Genomic DNA, 24,170 nt, shown 5'->3' with positions numbered 1-24,170 from the left:
AACCCTATGCCTCGCATGTGCCAGGCAAGCACTCTACCACTGATTTACAATTCCAGCCCCATGACTCTAATTTTTTATACGTATTTATTTTTTTAGGTGTAGATGGACACAACACAATGCCTTTATTACTATGTGGTGCTGAGGATTGAACCCGGGTCCCGCCTGTGCTAGGTGAGCGCTCTACCGCTGAACCATAATCCAAGCCCCCTGACTCTAATTTTGAAAGAAGTTCTATGGGTAAAATGCTCTCAAACAGCGTCATATGCTACCAAGAAATCTTTCATGAAAGGAAGAATTAATCCATGCAGCAAACTTCATTACTGTTTTATGAAACTGCCATAGCCATGCCAACCTTAAGGTACTACCACCCTGATTAGTAAGACATCATCAAAATCAAGGCAAGATCCTCTACCAGCAAAAAGATTATGACTTGCTGAAGACTCAGAAGATAGTGAGCATTTTTACCAATATTTTTTAAAGTAGGATGTGTACATTGTTTTGTAGATATAGTGCTATTGCACATCCCATAGATTAAATAGTATAGTATAAACACAACTTTTATATGCACTGGGAAACCAAAAAGTTCAAGTGACTCACTTGATAGTGACATTCACTTTATTGCGGTGGACTATAATTGCAACCACCTTATTGCTGAGGTATGACTGTAATGCGTAAATATCAAGTCCACAGTTGTTTTACAGTATTGATTAGGGAAATAATGACAAGAAAAAAATAGACATTGTATGTGTACATGTTCACTACACATAGAACTTTTTAAATACTTCAATTTCAATCTGTGGTTGGCTTAATTGCTAGATGTGGAACTCATGGACAGAGGGCCAACTGTAGCCTGAAAAACTACATGGTCTGAAAAATTATTAAAATTTAGTTATACAATATTTTTAAACCGTCAACTACAGTAATTTTATTATTTTGGATACATAACCCATTATAACATTCCTTACTTTGTTTATAAAATATTCACATAGTTTACATGTAGTAATATACTGATCCCAAAGAATTTTTTCAATTCCTGGGGGGGAAAAGATTTTTCTCTTTCCCTTTAATTAAAGCTATTCAGATCACCTTTCAGCTTTTTGCTAAGGTTCAGTGTAGTATCTGTTCCTACAGGTTTAATATCTGATACATCTTCTATCCCAGACAATACATTAAATATATTAAATGGATTTTTGGAAATAGGAGATAGAATAGGTGCTTGTTCCATCCACTCCATGCACTGAGTGGACACTGCAGTAACTCCAAAAACAGTGCACACACAAAAAGATAAGAAAAAAAAGTTAGAGGTGGGAATAGTAAAACTTATTTATCTATCCCCACCAGAAAGTATTCTAGTCTAATTTCCCATTCTGCCTCATTCCCAATTAAAAATCTAGGACTTCACATCTCTAATAATATCTAGTTTTTATGATTACATGTAATTTTGGTTTCTTTTATTGCAAATCCAATGGAAAAAAAATAAAATGGATCTGGTTTTTTAAAATTTGTTTTTGGTTGTAGAGGACATAATATTTTCATATATATGTGTTTGTATACACACACACACCCTGAGCTATATCCTCAGCCCTATTTATTTTATTTTTATGTGGTGCTGAGGATTGAACCCAGCATCTCAGACATGTTAGGCAAGTGCTCTACCACTGAGCCACAACCTCAACCCTAATACAATGGATCTTAAAAGGGTCATAAGGCGGGCTAGGGTTGTGGCTCAGTGGTAGAGGCTCGTCTCGCACGTGTGAGACCTGGGTTCTAGCCTTAGCACCACATAAGAATAAATAAACAAAATAAAGATATTGTGCCCATGTATAACTAAAAAAAAAAAAAAGGATCATAAGGTATAAGAAAATGTCTAGGGTACAGTAATAACTTTTAAAAGCTGAACAGAAAGGTATACATAGTATGTTAATAAATATAAAGCCATTTATGTCTACTTAGAAAATATAGCAAAATGTTAACAATGGGGGCTGGGGTTGTAGCTCAGTGATAGAATGCTTGCCTAGCAATGTGAGATACTGGGTTTGAACCTCAGCACCACATTAAAATAAATAAATAAAGGTATTATGTCCATCTACAACTAAAAAGAATATTTTTAAAATGTTAATGATGGTTCTCTATAGAAAGGTTCTCTTTTTTCTTCCTTATAATTTTCTGTATTTTACAAATTTACTATGCTCCCATGATATTATCAGAAAATAACAAGTTTGCTGTTTTTCTGATGGTTTCAAACCAATATAAAAATTTCTGATGTGACTAAATTTTCATGTAATAATTACCAATAATAGGATTAATGCTGGTTTCCTTTAAAAAAACTGAATCACATTTTTAAAAATGGCATTTTTGGTGATCCATTTAAATATAATAACCTCAGAAGACCTATGTACATAAAAGGAAAGTGTATGAACAAACCAGTATAATATTTACTCATTCCTGTACTTTCTCTTCTAAAGAGCAAACATAATAGCTCAAATTTCCCCACCTTATTGCCTTTTCTCATCTCTTAGCTGCAGTAAGAATCTACAAGGCAACATGGAAGTATAGGCCTTAAGGAAAAGGTTACTGAGAAAACACCTCACAAATACTTAGAGCTGGATACATGTCCACATTAAAATTAATTAAAATTCGTACCTCTTCATGTCTATTTCTAAAATGAAAAATACCTTCTACAAAAATTCTAACATAAACAAGAAGATCTTCATGTTCAGTAAGTAGATTTAAAGTTATTAAACTGAAAAAAGTAAAAATGAACAGTTGCAAATATAATATGCTAACAGGAATTAAGAATCAAATTTCATTTTAGTTTCATTAATGCTCAATGGTTAAGCACCCCTGGGTTCAATCCTCAGTAAGAGTTCAACCTATAAAATATTAACAAAATGAATGTGTTTGTCTGTTTCTTACGAAATACAGTGTGAAAATAAACAAAAGGGCAATACAAGCAAAGCATACATACAGACACATTCTTACAGTAAATTGGAAGCATAGTAGGTATCACTGAATCAGACTTTTTCATACTGTTCATAGTAACCTCATGTAAAAGAAGCTCCTAATTATTTGTACTTGCTAATTTGTGACCACCATTGTAATGCAATTTCCACATTATTATCAGTACATTTAGATATACTGACTCTTATTTTGCTTATCCTGAAACTAAAAAGAAACTGATACATGTCCCCCTCACCCATTTCTGCCACATCTCAAATACAGCAGTGGCAGGTTCTGGCAAAAAGTACCTTCTATCAAACCTGGATAATTTTCTCTTAATCTTAAGGTGGCCATTTGGGAAAAAAAACTCTCCTGGTTCAAAGCATGAACTCGGCACTTTCAAATATCATCCCCTCAAGTGAGTTACTGAAGACATTTGCAGATACTTTTTCTTTATCTTCCTTGATCATGCTCTACCTGCCTCCCAGAGCTATCAACAACAAAAGGAGGAGGATAACAGCAATTAGAGAATGGCAAGGATGAAGTTAACAAGATTAATGTAATACAATGCCAAAGTTTGTTTTAGAAAAATACCAAAGCCAGTCATATCCAAGAGTCTTCATTCATGAATGAAGGATATTTGAGCTGAAAATCTTGGCTTAAGAAAAATGTCCTATTTTCTAGAAATCATTCAGGTTACTGAAAATGACAAATTCATTCCCTTCTTCCACACCCTATCAAGTGATATTCGATATATCAAAGAATAAAATAATTAATTTTAGTAACCCAAGTCGGATGTACAACTAAGAAGTAACTTAAGAATTCAACCTGTAAGCCTGGCCTGGTGGCACATGCCTGTAATCCCAGCACCTCAGGAGGCTGAGGTAGGAGGATCACAATTTCAAAGCCAGTCTCAGCAAAAGTGAGGCTCCACACAACTCAATGAGATCCTGCCTCTAAATAAAATATAAAAAAGTGCTGGCGGGGCTGGGGGTTATAGCTCAGTGGCAGAGAGCTTGCCTCACACATGTGAGGCACTGGGTTTGATCCTCAGCACCACATAAAAGTAAATAAAATAAATAAAGATATTGCATCCATCTTTAAATAAAAAAAAGTGCTAGGGATGTGGTTCAATGGTTAAGCACCCCTAGGTTCAATCCCCAGTAAGAATTCAACCTATAAAATATTAACAAAATGAATGTGTTTCTGACTGTTTCTTACAAAATACAGTGTGAAAATAAACAAAAGGGCAATATGTTTTGCTTAAAAAAAACAAAGCATATATACAGACACATTTTTATAGTAATATCTCTACATCAGAAGAATTATTAAAGATAACAAGAGGAATTTTGGTAATCTCACAAAAAGTGTTATTTATCTTAAAAAAAAAAAAAAAAAACCTTTACAGACTAACCCCAAATGAGAAATAATCAGGAACATTATTATATACACTCAAAACAGAAGTTACAGGATTATTCTTAAAATAAAAAAGGTGATCAACTGTGGAGCAAGTTGTTCAAGTCAAAGAACAGAAAGGAAGCCTATTAAATGAGGTGAGTGTTAGAAAACCCCACAAACAAGACTTCCTCTATTTCCTAATCATCTATTTCCCAGTGTATTCTAAAGAGCATTATCGCCAGGGAAAGAATGTTGAGCTCATATATCTAATTTTATTTCTAACTAAAATAAATCATCCCTCGTCCTCTGAGAAAAAAACCAACTAAGTGAATTAAAATTAAAATGAAAACAATATGGGCAATTATTCAGAATTACTCTTAACTGATGAAGTACAAATAATTAGGATCTTCTTTTACATGAGGTTACTATGAACTCAATGACACCTACTATGCTTCCAATCCTTTCTGCCTGTGGCTTCTGGGTGTGCCTTTTCCTGTTATTTGTTTCATGCACAAAATCAAAGTTTATTCATTTTTTTTGTGAACTGCTTCCTTAAATTTACTTCCATCTAGCCAGGCATAGTGGTGCAGGCTTATAATCCCAGCAACTGAGGAGACTGAGGCAGAGAATCACAAGTTCGAGGACAGCCTCAGCAAATTTAGGGATAGCCTAAGCAACATAGCAAGATCCTGTCTCAAAATAAAAAACAAAAAAGGGCTGGGGATATATCTTAGTAGTAAAGTGCCCCTTGGTTCAATCCCTGGCACTAAAATCAATCAATCAATCAATCAATTCATTAACCTCCATCTAATAACATATTACCAAATATAGAAGAGATGATACAAGGCACAATTCCTAAGTTCAAAGAACTCAGGATACTGGAATCTATATACACGCACACCAAGCTAGCACTATAAGGGAACATAAAGTATATGCAATAAAATAGATATACACTCCTTTGGAAAAATACAGGAAAAACTGATATAGACTAAAGAGCAAGAAAAGAGAAAGTTTAAGAGAAGTGGTGCAATTTGAGCTAAACTTTAAGGCATCGGTATAATTTATATAAGCAGGGTATAACAACACAAGGTATAAGTAGAGATAATGAGGAGAAATATATATGGCATATAGTTCAGAGTCAGATGATCAAAACATGACTAGTATGAAGGAGGGTCTGTATTTCATTTTTTCTTCTACCTCAGATATATCGGTGATATATGACAATCTCTCATCATTAACAGTGGTAGTGGGCAACAATAAAGATTTTTATATCTGAGTCATGGTACTAAAATTGGTTTAGGAAGAAAGGAAAAAGAGGTCAGAATGAGCACTTATGATCTGACTGTGAATTTATACATGATAGGTGAAAAGGGTGACAGCAATGAAAAAGAGAACTGATAAAAATAATAAAGTTTGAACCTGAATATTTTTTTTCAATAAAATAGATTCATTTTAGATATACTGACTTTGAAATGTTAAATATAAAATGGTTAACTGAAGATGTGGGAATGGCACCTGACATTAAGGAGGGAAAGATACACACACACACACACACACACACACACACACACACACACAGTCTATCTGATCCTCACAAAGGCAACTGAAGTTAAAAAAAAAAAAAAAAGGTAGGAAGGTATTTAGAAGCATATAACCCAAGAAAGCAGTGATTACTTAAGATTGCTGGTTCTAGGAGAAAAAATAAAGCACAGGGAAACAGGTAAATAGCAGATTATATAGGATTGGTGAAAAAACAGGAAGGGAAAAAAATGGTCGCACAGAGAAATAAAAGTAGAGAAAAATAGGTGGTAGCTAAAGTGACAGCAATAGCCAAGCCAAATGAGGGTATATACAAATTGGCAGGTCCTATGTGCAGAGAGTTCTATGTGAAGTTAGAAGGTAAGACAAAAAAAAGGTTGATGAAGAAAGGTGCGTGTACAGAGGTGACTGTATGGTAAAGAATAATAAAAATAAACAGAACATTTATTGTTGTATCACCTCTGAAATGTTTGGTACAGAAGAGAAAATAGAAGCATAGGATAATTAAATTATTTATTTAGGATCACAAACCTAGGAAGTCATAGAACCAGGAACTAAATTCAAGTTTGTTTCCAACTTGTTGCTATAAAACTTTATGAAAAACTGAATAAGAGTGAATCCCTAGGTATTTGTTGATTAGTCAAAAGGTCCTGGGTTTAATCCCTAGTACCAACAAAACAAAAAAAACCCCACAATAAACAAATCAACAAAAAAAATTAATTTTGATTTTGAAAGTCTGGTTTCTGTGCTTAAGATGTGAACTCAGGTACTCATTATTTGTGACTTTAGTAATAAGGAAAAAAATCAAGAATACTCAGAAAAACAAATTTGGATTAAGCGAAAAATCTTCAGGTTTGAACTTAATCCAAATTCACTGATAGGTCAAATTTTCTTTTCCTGATTAGAAAGTGGGGTCAGAAAGAAGCAGTGAAGCATACTTTTTAAAGTCTGCTTCTGTTAATAACTCTAATAAATTACTTTTGTCAGAAAAGAAGTACTGAGAGTCAAACTGCTTATAGATTTTAATTACCCATTTTATTCCTAGTCCATGCTTCATTATCAACAGGTAACATCAGAATTAATATAATGAAATCTACTTATTACCATTTTTGGCAAGTTGTCTTGTGCTTCAGAAAATAGGAAATGATTACTAAAGTGTAGAGTTCTAAGTGTTTATATATATCAATTACTATCATTCTAAGTCTAGTGCCTCATTACCATTAAAAACAAATACTTCTGTTGGGATAAAATGAGTAATGAATCTACTAACCCAAGGCTTTAATCAATCCAGCAATACTTTTTTTTTAGATCAAGTCCACATTACAAAGGATCTTCTAGGACTTGAAATTTTTTTTTAAATACCTTTATTCTATTTATTTATTTTTATGTGGTGATGAGGATCAAACCCAGGGTCTCTCTCACATGGGCTAGGCAAGTGCTCTATCACTGAGCTCAGCCCAATCCAGCATTACTTTCTAAGGAATTTATGTTCAACCGTTACTACTCAGTCTATGCTAATCATGTGCCTTGTACTTATAGCACCCTACGCAGAAAAATTCAGCAATGTGGATTTTCTGTGTCAATCACACATTTTGGATTTCACAAAGCTTAAGGTTAAACATATACCTTACTACTGCCATTAAGTAAGAACAAGCAAATCACAAAGAAATTCTGATAATGAAACTTCTCTAATGATAAGGAATTAAATATTTAAGAATAACTCATTGAGCCTGAAAGGAACAATGTGAAGTTTAGTGCTCTTCTAATCTGGTTATTTAAATTCCCATGCTCAAAAGATGCAATAGGGAAAAAAAACAATGGATGGATGTACTCAAGTAACAAAATATTGTTTATCACAAGAACCTATGCACTTGGAAAGAGAAACTGGCTAAATTTAGAAGCTGGCCAAGATATCAAAGACTATATCTCTTCAGACCAAGAAAATATTTTTAGATTTTTGTCTTCCATTCTCAGAGCTATTTTCAGTAATAACTGCTTAAAGTTATGACTCTAGAATTTGTTAAGAAACTTAAAAACTGCACAAAAATAATATGATTCAAGTAACTGATCCTCCTACACGTAATCTCACTACCAGAAAGAGAAATATACTGGTGGTAATATCTTAACTTTGGCATTGCTTTTAGGAAAATTCCAGTATATAGAATAAATGCAGTCACCCAATCAGAGAATCAACTATCTAGAAATGTCTCTGGCTTCTTCCTCAATCCTTCAGTAAATCATTCTCTGTACCCTAGCATAATCTACCTGACAGACAACCCCTAATGAACGTACCACATCAAAACAAAACAATGGATCTAACAATTTAGAGCTTTTGCCTATTTAGAAGTATTATTATAAGTAGGGAATCAACATACAAGTAACACACTAAGAAATGCCCATCCATGGGCTCTTACTGGCATCTCCTCCTGTATGTGCTAGTGTAGCATTCAGGAAATGGTACCCCAATAAATGGCCACATGAATTGTTTACTGCTCTAAATGAAACACTGCCCAATTTTCCATGTTTTTAATGTTTGAAACACCCCATTTTATATCACTTCCCAAATATAAGCAGGTTTTACTACCTTTTTTATTTGTAAAATGAAACTAATTAACAAGGAACTTAGTGAAAATGAATTAAATCTCTTTATACCAAAGTTAAGATATGCTGGCTGTTAAGCAACATATAAAATGTTATTTTAAATTGTTCTATATCATCTCCTACCCAAGCAGAATTACGAGAAACAGTCTTTGAAAACAGTAGATCTCCTAGTTAATACAATCTCATATGCATGAGAAAAGCAATTTGGTTTTTCATGATGATGAGATGATGACCTCACTCATTTAATTTTGTTGGTATAATAATATTCATATCAAAAGTCATTCAAAGTTACCTTTAATGATATACTATGCAGGTAAATATCATTAAAAATACTTTCAAAACTAGAAATCTTCACTGAAAAATTCTGCTTTCTCATTGTACTATAATAAAGGCCAGAATTCAAAGCAAGAACAATCATTTTACAAAAGAAAGACATTTGTATTATACAAATATCAGATATTCCCTAAACCTAATACCATATCCGTCAAATAGTAAGTGACCTTATACATTTAAAAAATATTCCTAAATCAGAAGTGGAATAGTGAATTTTATAGTTCACCTACCTGAACCTCACTTGTCCTCTGTTTAATAGTATCTTCTTTCTCCTTAAGGTCCTGTTCCACATTATTCTTTTCCCTAGAAGACCAGCAAACAATGCAAGAATATTTGAGAACATCAGCTACAGCTGGTATGGTTATCCATCCTCCTAATCCTGAATCGCTTTTTAAATACATAGTCAAACATTCAATTTTTAAATGAAGGGCAGATTTTTCTACCCTCTTTTAATTATTTATGGAATAGAAATCAATATAGCTGTTTATTTTAAAAAATTGCTTCCTCACTAAAATGTGGTGAAAAGAGAATAGATTAAAAAAGGAAGAAGAGAAAAATAATCAATGAAACACTCAGGTTCCACTGATCTCACTGTTGCTATGGAAATACTGTCCAATGAAAATGGCTGTTGAAGAAAAGGAGGAGTTGCATCAGCTCTGTAAGCTTAACCCTTAATTATCACTGTCAAATGAAATGAAAATGGCTAATAGAATCAGTGAACAATATTAAGGAAAAAGGCATTTGCCGAAGTGTTAATTTCCCCTTAAGTCACTAGTGAGCATCAATTTTAGAATGCAACAACACAGAACAAATGGAGAAGATTGTTAATACCAGGTAATCTGCTCTATCAAATATCACATCTGTTCTAAAAAGCTATTTTGAAACAACCTAACAAACCCAATTGATCTAATATATAAAAATAATGTATACTTCATAAAATAAGAATCACAGTAGAATTTATCTCTTCCACTTCTCAAATCAAACATATTGGGCTCTACTTTTACTTTGAAATACATCTATAAATTGTTACATGTTTTGTTCCTATGATGAATCTCAAGTGACCTTAGATTCAGAATTGCAAAATAAAGCTATTTCTTTAATGTAACAAATTTAACTGCCCATGTTTATCAACACCCCCCATCCCCACCCCCACACACAGCTCCCATTTCTTTCTTTTCTACAAAATGAGAAAAAAAAAACCCATAGAATTCTGCAGCAATATATTTTTGGGGTGGGGTGAGGAGTAAAAGAAGGCAACATGGAGAGGGGAAGGTAGGATTTAAGAAGTTCTCCAGATTAGTACTGCAGAGTTTTCCTCAAAGCCTCATTACTATATTTCAGTTTCCATTCCAGACATAACTCAAATGTAGGCTCAGGCTTCACTGAATTTTGGCATAAAGGAAAGTAAAAAAAAATCTACTAAGGAGATATTTAAGGGACAGTCTTCATTTATATTTCTCACCTTCTTCAGGTGATACTTTTAAATGTAGACAAAAATCATTTGAATATGTAGGCACGATGATTTTATAATTTGTATGGAAGAAAAAAACACATGAATAAAGGTATTTGTATATTGTTACTTTTAAAGACTTGACATGGCCAAGGAGCTCACTAACCATTTGTCGGACGGGTCGCAATGTGGGTCATGATGTCCTGGAGATTTTAAACAGTCCCCCACCATGCAAATCATCATCATTGCAGCCTGTTCCTTCCATCCCTTAATCTATTTATTATACAAAGGCCATCTCCCACCTCCAACCCTTATCAAATTAGGTAAAATGAAAAACACAAGGGAAAAAACTCTGAAAATACCACACAAATTCTGCAAGCTCAACCTTGGAATTTTTTTCTTTCCTCCTTATGTGAGCAGATATGTGTTTCAGTCCTGCTGCAGTGTGTCAGAAATAAGTCACATGAAAATCTAGCCCTCACCCCCACCTCTAATCCTCAGAGGCATTCCACACAAGGTCAACATCACTTCAGCTCCATTTCAGACAGTAGATAATAACAAAAATAGAAAATATTGCACAATATCATAGATCAGCACTATTCATACCAATGTAAATGTGAACGTGCACATTTCAGTTCTTTCTGCTCTGCTGTTAAATCCTGTTACTGACAGTGTCTGCTCAGAAGATCAAGTGTGCATGCAGGAAAACAGGGCTGCAAGAAGGCGGTGAGCTGACTTTAAGTAGCCAGGCAGAAGAATAGCAGAGAAAGGAAGAAAGCTCACTTGGTGAAAAAGAAAACATCACAAAGGACTCTCAGCTCTAATCAGCAAACAAGGTTTATGTTTGCGTAACATGGAGGAAGCTTGAAGAGTACAAATTTCTCTTTATAAATTGAAGTGTATGGGGCAGGGAACAAACTGTGATGCTGTCTCCAAACATATTCTGAAAATCTTTCCCAACTAAATAAAATATGGGAACCTTCTTACTACAGAGATAAAATGAACTTAATAATCTAGCAAAATTCTATTCTCATATTAATTCCTTTTATAATCAAAACCAAGTACTATCATATACATTGCTAAAGAGAAAACTTTAAAAATTAAATGTTCTGGATTGGGGCTGTAGCTCAGTGGTAAAGCGCCATGGGGTTTGATACTCAGCACCTCATAAAAATAAATAAAGATATTTTGTGTTCATCTACAACTAAATATATACATATACATATATATATATATTTAAAAAATAAAAAAGTAAAAATTAAATGTTCAATTATATCACTTTCTATACAGAAATAAACTGAAAACTTGCCACATAAATCACACTGATAATTGAATAATTTTCTTACGACTTATAATTTCAGATGTCAAATTATTATTCTATTGTCATGCAATAGCTCTTAACTTCTATAATTATCTTCTCACTTCAGACAAGTAAAAACATCTAAATATACATTTAGATACATGAAAGATGTTTGGCCACAACAACGCGCATTCTCCTAAATACAAACCATTCTGTTTAACACCAGTAATTTAAAAACTGAATTCTCTTTTCAAGGATCTGTGCCACAATGAGAAGTGGCAATCTTTATATGCAGAGTCCCCAGGTATATTTTTTTTTTACCCCTATTAACATTCAAGATACTTGCACATCTTGAGGAATCCATAAGAACCAAAGCTATAGGTAGAATCAGGGACAGAGCTTCCCAGTGTTTCAAACTGACAGATCTAATTCCATGCACCCTGGAATCTGAATCATCAAAGAAAACAAAGCCCAAGCTAGGCTTTCAGAAGCCTGAGGTTGATAACTGCATAGATCTAATATGAAGTAGTCAAAAGTGGCTCACAAAGACAGGCTGAAAAACCTTGAGTCCATGTGATTCACTTCCATTTTCCCAGGCTCTGTTTAGGAGGAGAAGGGAGTGAGCCATCTGTCTTAACTTTGAAGCTATTCCAATATTATCATAGAGACAGAATTAAATCACCTTCGAAGTCCTTCCCAGACACATAGTTTAGTCCTCTATTCTGAAAATAAGCATTTCTAACCAGAAAACGAAGCTTGAAAACTAGAAGGCTGTAAAAACTCATTAAGCTATATTTTACACTCTTGAGTCCCATTTGTAAAAATTCTTTTGGGGCACATTTAACCCTCAAAATGCTTATTATTAAGTAGCTTTTACAAGCAAAGTAAAAGATGGTATTTTCATGTAGACATTAGGGAGACATGTGGGTCTTATGGAGAGCAACAAAATGAGCAAAACAAACAAACAAACAAAAAACCAGGGAACAGATTCTAATTTGATTCTGCTGTGAAACACAGATTGACTCTGATTACATCACTTAGCCTTTCAGAGCCCCAGTCTTCTTTTCCATATGTAGATACTAATATCTCTACCATATCAGGATTAGAAGGTGAAATGTAGAAAATGTCATATAATTTAGGGGAAAAAAAAAAAAAGGCTTTCAGTCTAAATATCAACATTACTTAGAACTCTACCCCACCCCACCCTCTTTTATTTTTCATTCTGAGATCAGGTCTCACTAGATTACCAAGGCTTGGCCTTGAACTTGTGACCCTCCTGCCTTAGCCTCCAAAGTTGCTGGAATTATATGCATTAGCCACCAAGCCCAGCTACTCAGAACTTTAATGTTGATGGAGTAATTTTTTTATTTTTATCTATTTATTTCTTAATAATTTTTTAGTTGTCAGTGAACCTTTATTTTACTTATTTATTTATGGTGCTGAGTATCAAACCCCATGCCTCACATATGCTAGACAAGTGCTCTACCACTGAATTACAACCTAAGTCTAGGAGAAATTTTTTTAAATTGATTTTATTATTTTTTAAAAATATATGACAACAGTGGAATGCATTACAATCCTTATTACACATATAGAGCACAATTTTTTGTATCTCTGTATATAAAGTATGTTCACATCAATTTATGCCATTATACATGTACTTTTTTTTTTTGCATTACAGTTCTTTTTTTTGAAAGAGAGAGAGAGAGAGAGAGAGAGAGAACGAGAGAGAATTTTTTAATATCTATTTTTCAATTTTCGGTGGACTTGACATCTTTATTTTATTTTTTATGTGGTGCTGAGGATCAAACCCAGCGCCCCACACATGCCAGGTGAGCGCATTACCGCTTGAGCCACATCCCCAGTCCTGCATTACAATTCTTAATACACACACACACACACACACACACACACATATATATATATATACCACAATCTTTCATATCTTTGTTTGCAGGAGAAATTTTAAATATGTAAAAAGTACTTAATGATTAGAAAACAATCTGACAGAGTTATAGAATGTAATATTAACACTAAAATCTCTGCCTTAAGATCTTGTCTAAATATAAAAAATAATCCAATTATTCTCTACTTTTACAAACTCATTATACAGTTTCAAAGCATAGGATTTGAAGGAAAATAGTCCAGAATTAAAATACTGACTCCCTCACAGATATTGCTTCTGGCTGGACCTCCCTTCTAGGGTCTGGCAATCCTTCTTCTGGAAACTGTTTCTCTTTCTCTCTAACCTATTTTTTCTGTCCAGATGATTCAAACAGAAGAAGCCATCTTTTTGTAGACTTTTATCTCTTTGAGCAAGGACTGACCAGAGATTAGTTCCTGATCCACACTCAACCAGTCATAGTACCTTACCTCATAATTATAGCAATTAATTTAAGAATGGGTCTGTGATCAAAGACAAGACTGTCAGAATCTTTATCTAAGATGTCTTTACTTGACACTAAAATTAAAAAAGTACTATTGCCAATATAATACCTACTACTGCTATTATTACTACTAATAATAAATTACAGATGCTAGAGAGTGAGTCTTGGCAAGGCTTAGGCCCTGGTTCCTGTCACTTACGATAGTTAACTTTATGAGCAAACTTAGCTCAGCTACAGTACCCAGATACATGGACAAACAATAGGCAAGATGTTGTTATGAAAGTACTTTTAAGGTGAGGTTAACTATTAAATTAGAATAAAGTAGATTATCCTCTATAATGTAAGTGGCCCTCATCCAATCGATGAAGGCCTTAAAGAAGTTCCTGAAGAAAGAGGGAATTCTGTTTCCAGATTGCCTTTGTAGACTCAAGCTGTAAAATCAACTCTACTATGGGTCTATAGCCTGCTGGCCTGCTCTACAGATTTTTAAATTACGGGCTCCCCAATCATGTGAACAAATTCCTTAAAATAATTTTTTCCCACCCCCCTTATAATGTACATTTATACATATTCTAAAGGTTCTGTTTCTATGAGTCCTAACACACCTTCCATCTACACCCTTATGCTTCCAATTACATGTAGTCATTAAATATTCCCTTTTGCTTAAAACCAACTCCAGTTAGGTATATCACTTCATCTTCACCTTTCTTAAGCCTCAGTTTTCTTCTCTTCAAAGAGGTAAATAAACCTGATGTATCTCACAGTTACAGAAAGGATTAAATAATTTTTGCCAATAATATCTAGTAAATAGTATATGCTAAATAAAAAGTTAAACAGTACCAAACTCTTACTAAGCCCTAGTTTTCTGTGTTTATAAAAAAGATATCTACTTTTCATATTACATGTAGAATTGGTGAGAAGAATAAAAGAGAAAATACACAACAGATCCAATATATCCCTATGCAACTTGAAGACCTACTTCATAATTGTGACTGCGTTATAAAAATAGTGGGATAGGTGCAAGACTTTAAGCTTTCAATTCAGTGTATATACATGCTTAGTGTGGGAAGTTGAAGAGAAGAACATAAAAAAATAATCATTTATGCACATAGGGTAATAATGTCTGATTCATTCTACTATCCTTTCTACTTCCATACTCTCTCTTCTCCCTTCATTCTCCTCTGCCTAATAAATAAAGAAATAATTATAATGCAGTATTCCAGCTGCTAATAGGTAAGTAGAAGGTATTTCTCTAAAAGTTGCCTTAATTATATGTTCTATATATATAAATTGTATTATTTCTTTCTTTGAACAAATATTTATTGAATATATACTTCATACAAAACAAGATTTAAGTTGGGCCCTTATTTATAGTTTGCTAGGAAAAAAAGATATTAGTCATAAAATTTTAGGATAAATGCTGTAAAGTTTAAGGGCAAATGGTACTATGTGAACAATTCAATCTCTTACTTAGTTCTGAGAGGCTGCTGTTTTAATAGCTTTGTTTTTGAAAAATATGTCAGAGAACATACTCATGGACATAAGTCATTGAAAAGAAAGCCTAACTGGAATCAGAAAAGGCATAAACTTTGGAGCATGGCTTACATAACCAAAGCATCCCTTAGTGCAGGACTTTTCAAAGGAGAAATAAAAGTTAACTTTGCAAATCCAAAAAAAATTTGTTCTAATTTTCCAGAATGACAAGTTGAGATTTAAAAAAATAAAAGAAATGTAAAATTAAGCCTTAGTTTTCTCAATTATAAAGTGGGAATATTGAAGTTAATGGGAAGAATTTATTTACATCTAGAAAGAGTCTAGCACAATGCCGTCAACATAGTAAGTACTAAATAAATTTCAACTGTTAATTATTAGTACCATTATATTATTTGCTATTATTTCAAAAACACAACCGTTACTAGCTTCTTTAAAGAGGTAAATTATATCTGTGGAGACTGACTGTTAAATTCTCCAGGAGCTGAAACTTCTTGGTAGATTATCACATATTTAAAAATACAGTTTTAAGTATGAAGATTCCTCAAAAAATTAGAAATGGAACTACCATGTGACCCAGCTATCCCATTCTTCAGTATACATTCAAAAGATTTTTAAGATTGGCATACTACAGTGATTCAGTCATATCAGTGTTTATAACAGCACAATTCACAACAGCCAAGCTATGGAAACAGTCTAGGTGCCCTTCAACAGATGAACAGATAAAGAAAATGTTGTATATATACACAATGGAGTATTAATCAGCCATAAAGAAGAATGAAATTATGGCATTTACTGGTAAATGGGTGGAACCACAGCCTATCGTGCTAAGTGAAATAAGCCAGTGCCAAAAAGTCAAAAGGTGAATGTTTTCTCTGAAATGAGGAAAGCTGATCCAATCTAAGGGGTGGGGTCTGAAAGAGAAAGAGAAAGGGTAAAAAGGAAGAGGGAATTTTATCAAAAAAGAGGAAAGAGTAGAGGAAGAGGATTGAGGGGGAGGAAGAAAGGATAGGAAAACAGAAGAACAGTGCAATGAATCTGACTGAATTTTTATATCATGTATATATGCACAGTTTATTAATTAAAAACTATAAATAACTATAATAAACTACAACTATAAATTGTAAAAAGATCAGTAGAGTAGAAAGAGGGGAGAAGGGGGAAGTAGGCGGAAGGGAGAGGGAAAGTGCTGAGGACTGAATTAGAACAAATTATACCCCCTGCTTTTGTGATTATGTCAAAATGTGTACCGCTGTTTTTATTGTTATTGTTTTGGTACCAGGAGATTGAACCCAGGAGTGCTTAACCACTGAGCTATGTCCCAGCTCTATTTATTTTCTATTTTGAGACAGGGTCTTGTTAAGTTGCTTAAACCCTCACTAAATTGGCTGACTTTGAACCTGTGATCCTCCTGTCTCAGCCTCCTGAATCACTGGAATTATAGTTACCCGTCACGACATCTGGACATCCTAATGTTTTACTTATTTTATTAAAAAAAAAAAAATATATATATATATATGTTGTAGTTGGACACAATGCCTTTATTTTATTTATTTTTATATAGTGCTGAGGATCAAACCCAACGCCTTGCATGTGCTAGACAAGCAATCCACCGTTGAGCCACAACCCCAGCCCTCCTAATGTTTTATATAACTAAAAGAATCAATAAGAATACTTATTCTCTGTTAGAAAAATAATGCTTTATTAAAAGAGATAAATGCCCCCTTAATAAGTTACCACAACCACAAAATACTACAAGTAAATGAAATGTAATTTCTACAGAACACAATTGAGTCAGACCAAAGCAGGCCCACCAAAATTATAATGCAAGCCAACTAAGTAATTTTAAATGATCTTACAGTTACATATTAAAAAATAAAAAGGAACAAATGAAATTTATTTAAATATATTTTATATTAATTATATCAAAATTATTAACATTTCAGCATGTAATAAATATAAAAATATTAATGAGACATTTTACATTCTTTTTCTAAGTCTTTGAAATCCAGTATATTTTATACTAATAGCAAATATTAACTTGGACTAGCCACATTTCAAATATTCAACAGTCACATGACTAGTGGCTACTGCACTGTACAAAGCAGCTTCATATTTTAACAGGGAATTTTCAAATAAGGGGAATCTGCCAAACAGAGATTTTAATGATTACCCATACACTGTGAAAATGAATGAGGTAGCCACTCTATTACCAAACAAATGAACATACAACCTAGAGCTTCAAGTATTTAATCAGTAATGCTCAATTGAGACCTTTACAGAGCCAGAAATAGACCAAATTGGATCATATAAGCAAAGAGCTCATATTTAATGCTATAAGCAATGATCTGTCCAGATGTAATAGTTTTGATAGAAATGGAACCAAAGTAAACCAAAATATTTTTTCTTTTTCCTATTTTATTTAATTATTTTTTAAGTTTATTGTACCAGGGATTGAACCCAGGGGTGCTTTAGCACTAAGCCACAGTCCTAGTCCTTATTATTTTCAAACAGGATCTCACTAAGTTGCTTAGGGCCTTGTTAAACTGATGAAGCTGGCCTCAAATGTGCAATCCTCCTGCTTTAGCCTCCGGAGTCACTGGGATTACAGGCCTGTGTCATGGTGCCTGGCCAAAAAACATTTTTTTTTTTTAAATTCAAGGCATATGCTAACACTCCCTTAATTTTTTTGTAAAAATTAAGTCCTTAAATATGATTGGAATAGAGGTCTATATAATTAATTCTGTATTAGGAATACAGAATTTGGGTACCTGGCTACAAAGTTCCAATCTCTCTTCAACTAGGGAAAGAGAACTCACTCAGTTTCTTACTCATTCAAATATTTACTGAGTAGCTATTCAGTAAATTCAGTGCTCTAAGTGATAAACTGAGTGTTAGGAATGAGGATAATGATTAATGATGATAACGACTACCATGTATTTAAAGTTTACCATGATCTAAGAACTGTGTTAACTACTCTACATGGTATTATTTGTATATTCATCTCACAGATCAAAAAAACTGAAGTACAAATGGTTAAGTAAATTTGACCAAATAATGTCAGGCAATCTGGTTAAAGAGCCATACTCTGAAATTCTACACTATATATCTGGTTAGAAGTTAAGAGTTGGTCATTATATCATGGTATGTGTTTTTGTGAAAATATTTATACATGTATATGTGCATAAATATAAATCTGAATATAAATATAAAGCTACACACCAACTATAACTGGTTTACCAATGAACAGTGGGACAAAGTGAAAGTCTTTTTATTGTGTACCATTTTTTTGTATAATAAAATGGGTTTTGTGATTAAAAAAAAAAAAAAGGAAGAAGAAGAAGTTAAGAGTTGGTTGGTCTTTACCACTACACAGAATTCAGAATCTGTAAAGAAATATAATTCACTACTGAAAGTGTTCTGAGAGAAGGAAACTGAGTGCTCTCTTAATTGAGGTAGATATCAGGGAAAGCTTCTTGGAAATATAGACCTATTTCAATACTTCTTCATCTGAAAAACAAGATAAAACCTTACTCTTTAGGAATGTTGTAAGAATTCAAAGGAAGAATTTATATAAAGCAGGCACAACACAGTACCCAATAACTACTATAATAATTATCTATCCTGTTTATTGGCTCAAGACCAGGATAATGAACAGGCAAGACAGGATGTGGCTTTTACTTCCTGATGTTCTTGCTAAAAGGACAAAGATAGGAAGTAGACAGTAAGAGAAGGCAAAATATTAACTCCTGCCTCAGCATAATTCACCACCACTACACTAACCAAGTGACTTAATCAATCTCCCAAATGTTTTGCATTTTTCTCCACCAATAACTTCCCTATCTGACACATTTTACTTTTGGAGCAAGGATTCTTAAAAATGGATCCACAGGGCTAGGGATGTGGCTCAAGCAGTACGTGCTCGCCTGGCATGCGTGCGGCCCGGGTTTGATCCTCAGCACCACATAAAAAGAAAGATGTTGTGTCCGCCGAAAACTAAAAAATAAATATTAAAAAATTCTCTCTCTTTCTCTCTGTCTGTCTCTCTCTTAAAAAAAATGGATCCACAGATAAGTTTTAAAGGGTCTAGGAACTCCTAAAATAAATGCAAAATAGCATGGATGGAAACATGTTCTTTTTTTCTGGGGGCATAGACAAATAGCCTTCATCAAATTCTCAAAGGAAATCCTAACACAAAAACAGTTGTGCAATTACCACCGTATGACTCAGCAACTGCACTTCTGGAATTTTAAAGATGGATATGGTGATGGCTGTACATTTAATAATACTGAACTGTAGAGTTTTAAAAATGATAAGTTTGGGTTGGGGTTGTGGCTCATTGGTAGAGTGGCTTGCCTAGCTAGTGTGAGGCACTGGGTTCAATCCTCAACATCACATTAAAATAAACAAATTAAATAAAGGAATGCTGTCCATCTACAACCACAAAATAAATAAATACATTAAAAAATAAAAAATAAGAAAACTAAATAAACAAAATAAAGGTATTGTGTCCATCTACAACTAAAAATGTTTTTTAATGATAAATTTGATATTATGTTTATTTGATAAGAAATATTCTGATATTTACAACATACTTTCATTCATTTACTGATCAACTAATCTATGCTGAGATTCTATGATGTCAGGTACTTTGCGGATAAGGAATTCAAATTTTCCCAAATAAGAAATATAAATTACTAACAGAAACTTAGCAAGTAACAAAATACAGGAATAAAGTCTCTGGAGGTAGAGAAAAGAACAATTAACATTCTGAAGATTTCAGTGAAGGTTTACCAGAAGAGATGACATTTAAGATGGGCCTGGAAGAATGAATGGAAGTTTACAAGGCAAAAGGTGTGTGTTCCAAGCAAAGAGGAAAGCACAATCAGGCAAAGAAGAATAAAAGTGGTGGCATGTTATAGTTATAGTGCCATAGCTAGAGAAAGGGATGAATATAAAATGGTTAGACTACTCTGCTAAGCACTGATGTAGAAAGAGCAAACAGAGTGTCTGCTCTCAGTAACCTTCATGGTGTTGTACTATGAGAGATGGCTAAGGCAGAAGAATGGCCAGGATGCCAGGGGAATACCATGAAGGAAAAGCCTTTAAGCCATGCTCAGGAAAGTGAACTGTATCCAGTTGGGGAAGGAGTCACTGAGGGATCTGGGTTGTATTTTATATATCAACTGTAAGTGCAGAAAGGTCTAAAGAAAGGAAGGAAAGGCTCAAAGCAGGGAGCCAAACAGGAGGTAATAATAGTAATACAGATAAAAGGAAAGGGTTAAAACTAAATAGTAGAAAGACAAAAATAGTAGAAAGAGAAAACAAATTTTAATTATTTTCTCATTTACTATAAGATGAACACTAGGGATATAACAGTGAAAAGTAAGTAATCCCTATAATTGAAAAACACAGTCTAGTGAGAGATTTTTTAAAAATAGACTATTATAATAAAGTATGGTAAGTATGTGCTATGACCTTTGTAAATAGGGGCTCTTAAATAAGATTTGAAGAGTACGAGGCTTAGGAGGTAATACAGTCAAGGAAGACCTCTCCTCCTAGAGATAATAATTTCTAAGGTAAGATTTAAAGAATGAGAAGGAGCTGGTTAGGGAAAGGATATGGGAAGGTAGGAAGGAATTCAAGAAATATTTCAAAAAATTTTAAAAATGGGAGGGAAAAAAAAATCTCAGGTTTCTAGTTTGAGTGACTGGTTGAATGGTGATGTCACCGAGAAAGGGAAATACAGGATAGCAGTCAGGCAGATTAGAAAGTCATGCCTCCCTAGAAATTCAGATGAAAACACTAGTGGACAATGAAAAATATATGTCCTGACCTCCAGCAAGAGATCCAGGTATTTGATGAGAGTATTATATTACAACCATTGCTTTTCCTACTTTAAGCAAAAGCTATTAATGTTTTATATTTTCTATTAGAAATAATCCGGTGAACTAGAGATGATAACACAATGTCTCATTTCTGACCAGCAACAAAGAATATTCTTTTGTTTGTTGTGGCACTGGGGATTGAACCTAGGGCTTTGCATGTGCTAGGCAAGAAATCTGCCACTGAACTACTTTCTCAGCTTTAATAAAGAATATTCTTTACCCAACTAACTCCCAAGTTACATATATAGCCTTCAATATTTCCATTGATGTGCAATGCTGAAAACAAAATATTATTCTATGAAACCTTCATTTCACCACTGCCCAAATGTTTATAATAAATATGCATTATAACTATCAAGGGAAAAAAGTATTATAAAGTGCCATATTCATCATATATTCATTATAATTTTTCCATATTATGTAAGCTGTTTATTTGTAGATCTGATCCTGGACTAAAATTAAATCTTCATCTCAAAGTCAACAAAGGAGGAGAGTCTAATATTTTGCCAGACAACAGTTTAGTAAATGCCACAAATAAAATCTGTTTAAATTGTTTTTTTCCTGTTTTGTAGTCATACACATCACATCCTGATATAGTACTAAAAGAGATTTAAAGGCTGAAGACAGCTGAGTGTGGTATTGCAACTCAGGAAGCTGCAAGTTCAAGATCAGTCTCAGCAATTTAGCAAGACCCCATCTCAAAATGTAAAAATTAAAATTAAAAATTAAAAAAAGTAAAATTAGACTGGGGAATCTAGAAAGTGGAAGGGCGCCCCAGGTTCAGTCCCAGCGCCCCAGGTTTAGTCCCAGTACCACAAAATAAAATGCATAAAAAGGAAGAATTTTGCCCAGAAAAAAAAAATGTTATTCACAATAATGAAAGTCAAGGTTTTTAATGGGATACGCTAACTACTTAGTGACCAAATAAAACCACTTTTACAAAAGTGAATTTTAACGAGTATAATTTTACTAATTCATTATGACATTACTGGCTTTGACAGATCATGAAAGTTTGTCTACCCTATAAATCTCACCTAAAATAAAAGCCTAGAGAAAATATTTTCATGAATATCAAATCATGTATTAATATATCACAACATTTATAAAATGTGACTATAACCTAAAAACTAACAAAGTTTTAAAACTCTTAACTTTCATAACACAGAAAATGTTAGATACAATGTTTTTTGTTTGTTTGTTTATTTTTTGAGAGAGAGAGAGAGAGAGAGAGAATTTTTTAATATTTATTTTTTAGTTTTCGGCAGACACAACATCTTTATTTGTATGTGGTGCTGAGGATCGAACCCAGCGCCGCACGCATGCCAGGTGAGCGTGCTACCACTTGAGCCACATCCCCAGCCCAAATACAATGTTTTTAAATTGTTATTTTTTATTCACTACAAAGATTGACATTGGTACGCCTGAACATTTTGGTTACTAAAAGTTACTGAAAGCTTAATTGACCAAAATATAACACATATTACAATCGGTGGTTTAGGCAAGAGCATTTTATTATGATACTCTAATTAATATTGAAACTCACTACAAGAGTATTTTATACTGGGCTGGGGTTGTAGCTCAGTGGTAAAGCACTTGCCAACATGTATGAGGCACTGGGTTCGATTCCCAGCACCACATATAAATAAATAAAATAAAGGTCCATGGATGACTAAAAAAAGACAAAATATTTTTAAAAAGTATTTCATATATTAAAGAACTACTGTGGAAGTCAAGAAAGCAAATCCTAAAACACTGGGGTATATGCCTATTTTCACAGGCTTGATAGGTACAGAAAGACAAACATTCAAATATAGCCACTATAAAATGTGTCTCACATAAACAAACCAAGCAAAATTATTTAAGGACTATCTGAAAATAAGAAACCCAAATATCATTACAAATTTGGTAACCAAATGCTTATTTTTCCTATTTCAAACCAAAGTTGAAAATGTTTAAATCTTAATAAGAGGCAAAATTATATAAAAGAAAGAATACTGAACTTTTCAATCTGGTACAAGCACCATCTGTAATTTGATATTGGATTTCCCCCACACCCCCCGCCATGAGTAAGAAAGAAACTGGATTATATGATCACCAAGGAGGTTTTTTCATTGTTTTTGTTTATTAGAGGTATTTTGTTTTTGTTTTTTTGCTTTTGTTTTGTTTTGTTTTCCCATGGAATGAACCCAGGGATACTTAACCATTGAACTATTTTATGACAGGATCTCTCTAAGTTGCTAAGAATCTCAGCTAAGGCTGGCTTCTCTCAATCTTTCTGCCTCAGCCTCCCAAGTTGCTGGAATTTCAGTTGTATGCTACAGAGTCCAGCTTAGAGGCTCTGTGTAACAAAACAAAGGCTAATTTTCAAAAAGTTGAGAATTTGGTCAGATTTGTATAAAATAAATTAACTCAAACTAAGTAATGACATTCCAAAAGTTGCACAGACTAAGTGTACAGGATGTCAAGTCATGTTTGTTGTTCAAAGAGACGATACTAAGGTCATTGAAACTCATGCAGATACAAAGCACATCCTGCAAATAAAGGTTGCCTTATATTTAATGAAATAAGGCATAAAGATTCCATTTAGATAGAATTATGGTAAAAATGAAAAAGGTAGTATTTACCAAACTATGTATCAGAAGGGTGTGTGCATGTACACACATATACACCATACATATATATTCTATGTAGATGTATATCTGAAGTCACCTGTAATTTTAATTTACATACCTCTGCAGGTCAACTATTTCATTGTTAAGCGTATCTAGCTCCTTAATAGCAGAGAAATCTGCAACAGGACTTGATCCTATGATGTTCTGAAAAAAAAAAGTTCACAATTACGC

General features: G+C 33.5%; 1 protein-coding gene and 1 non-coding gene across 4 annotated transcripts in view; one reads left to right on the top strand and one right to left on the bottom strand.

Moving 5' to 3' along the window:
* Positions 1–24,170, bottom strand: part of Eps15 (epidermal growth factor receptor pathway substrate 15) — a 128,642-nt gene that overhangs the window by 46,168 nt on the left and 58,304 nt on the right. For all 3 annotated transcript variants that reach the window (XM_076860432.1, XM_076860433.1, XM_076860434.1), the window contains exons 12-13: positions 24,058–24,143; positions 9,042–9,114 (exon numbers count right to left, since the gene is read on the bottom strand). In XM_076860432.1, the coding sequence (XP_076716547.1) occupies positions 9,042–9,114; positions 24,058–24,143 (159 nt within the window). The remainder of the gene's footprint in view (positions 1–9,041; positions 9,115–24,057; positions 24,144–24,170) is intronic.
* On the top strand, positions 1,082–1,279 carry LOC143405387 (U2 spliceosomal RNA). The gene has a single exon (XR_013092087.1). It is a non-coding gene; the product is annotated as a U2 spliceosomal RNA (small nuclear RNA).

This window comes from Callospermophilus lateralis, chromosome 7, assembly GCF_048772815.1.
Source record: "Callospermophilus lateralis isolate mCalLat2 chromosome 7, mCalLat2.hap1, whole genome shotgun sequence".
Taxonomy (NCBI): domain Eukaryota; kingdom Metazoa; phylum Chordata; class Mammalia; order Rodentia; family Sciuridae; genus Callospermophilus; species Callospermophilus lateralis.
The sequence above is the reverse complement of the archived record's forward strand: the minus strand, read 5'-3'. Positions and strand labels throughout refer to the sequence as shown.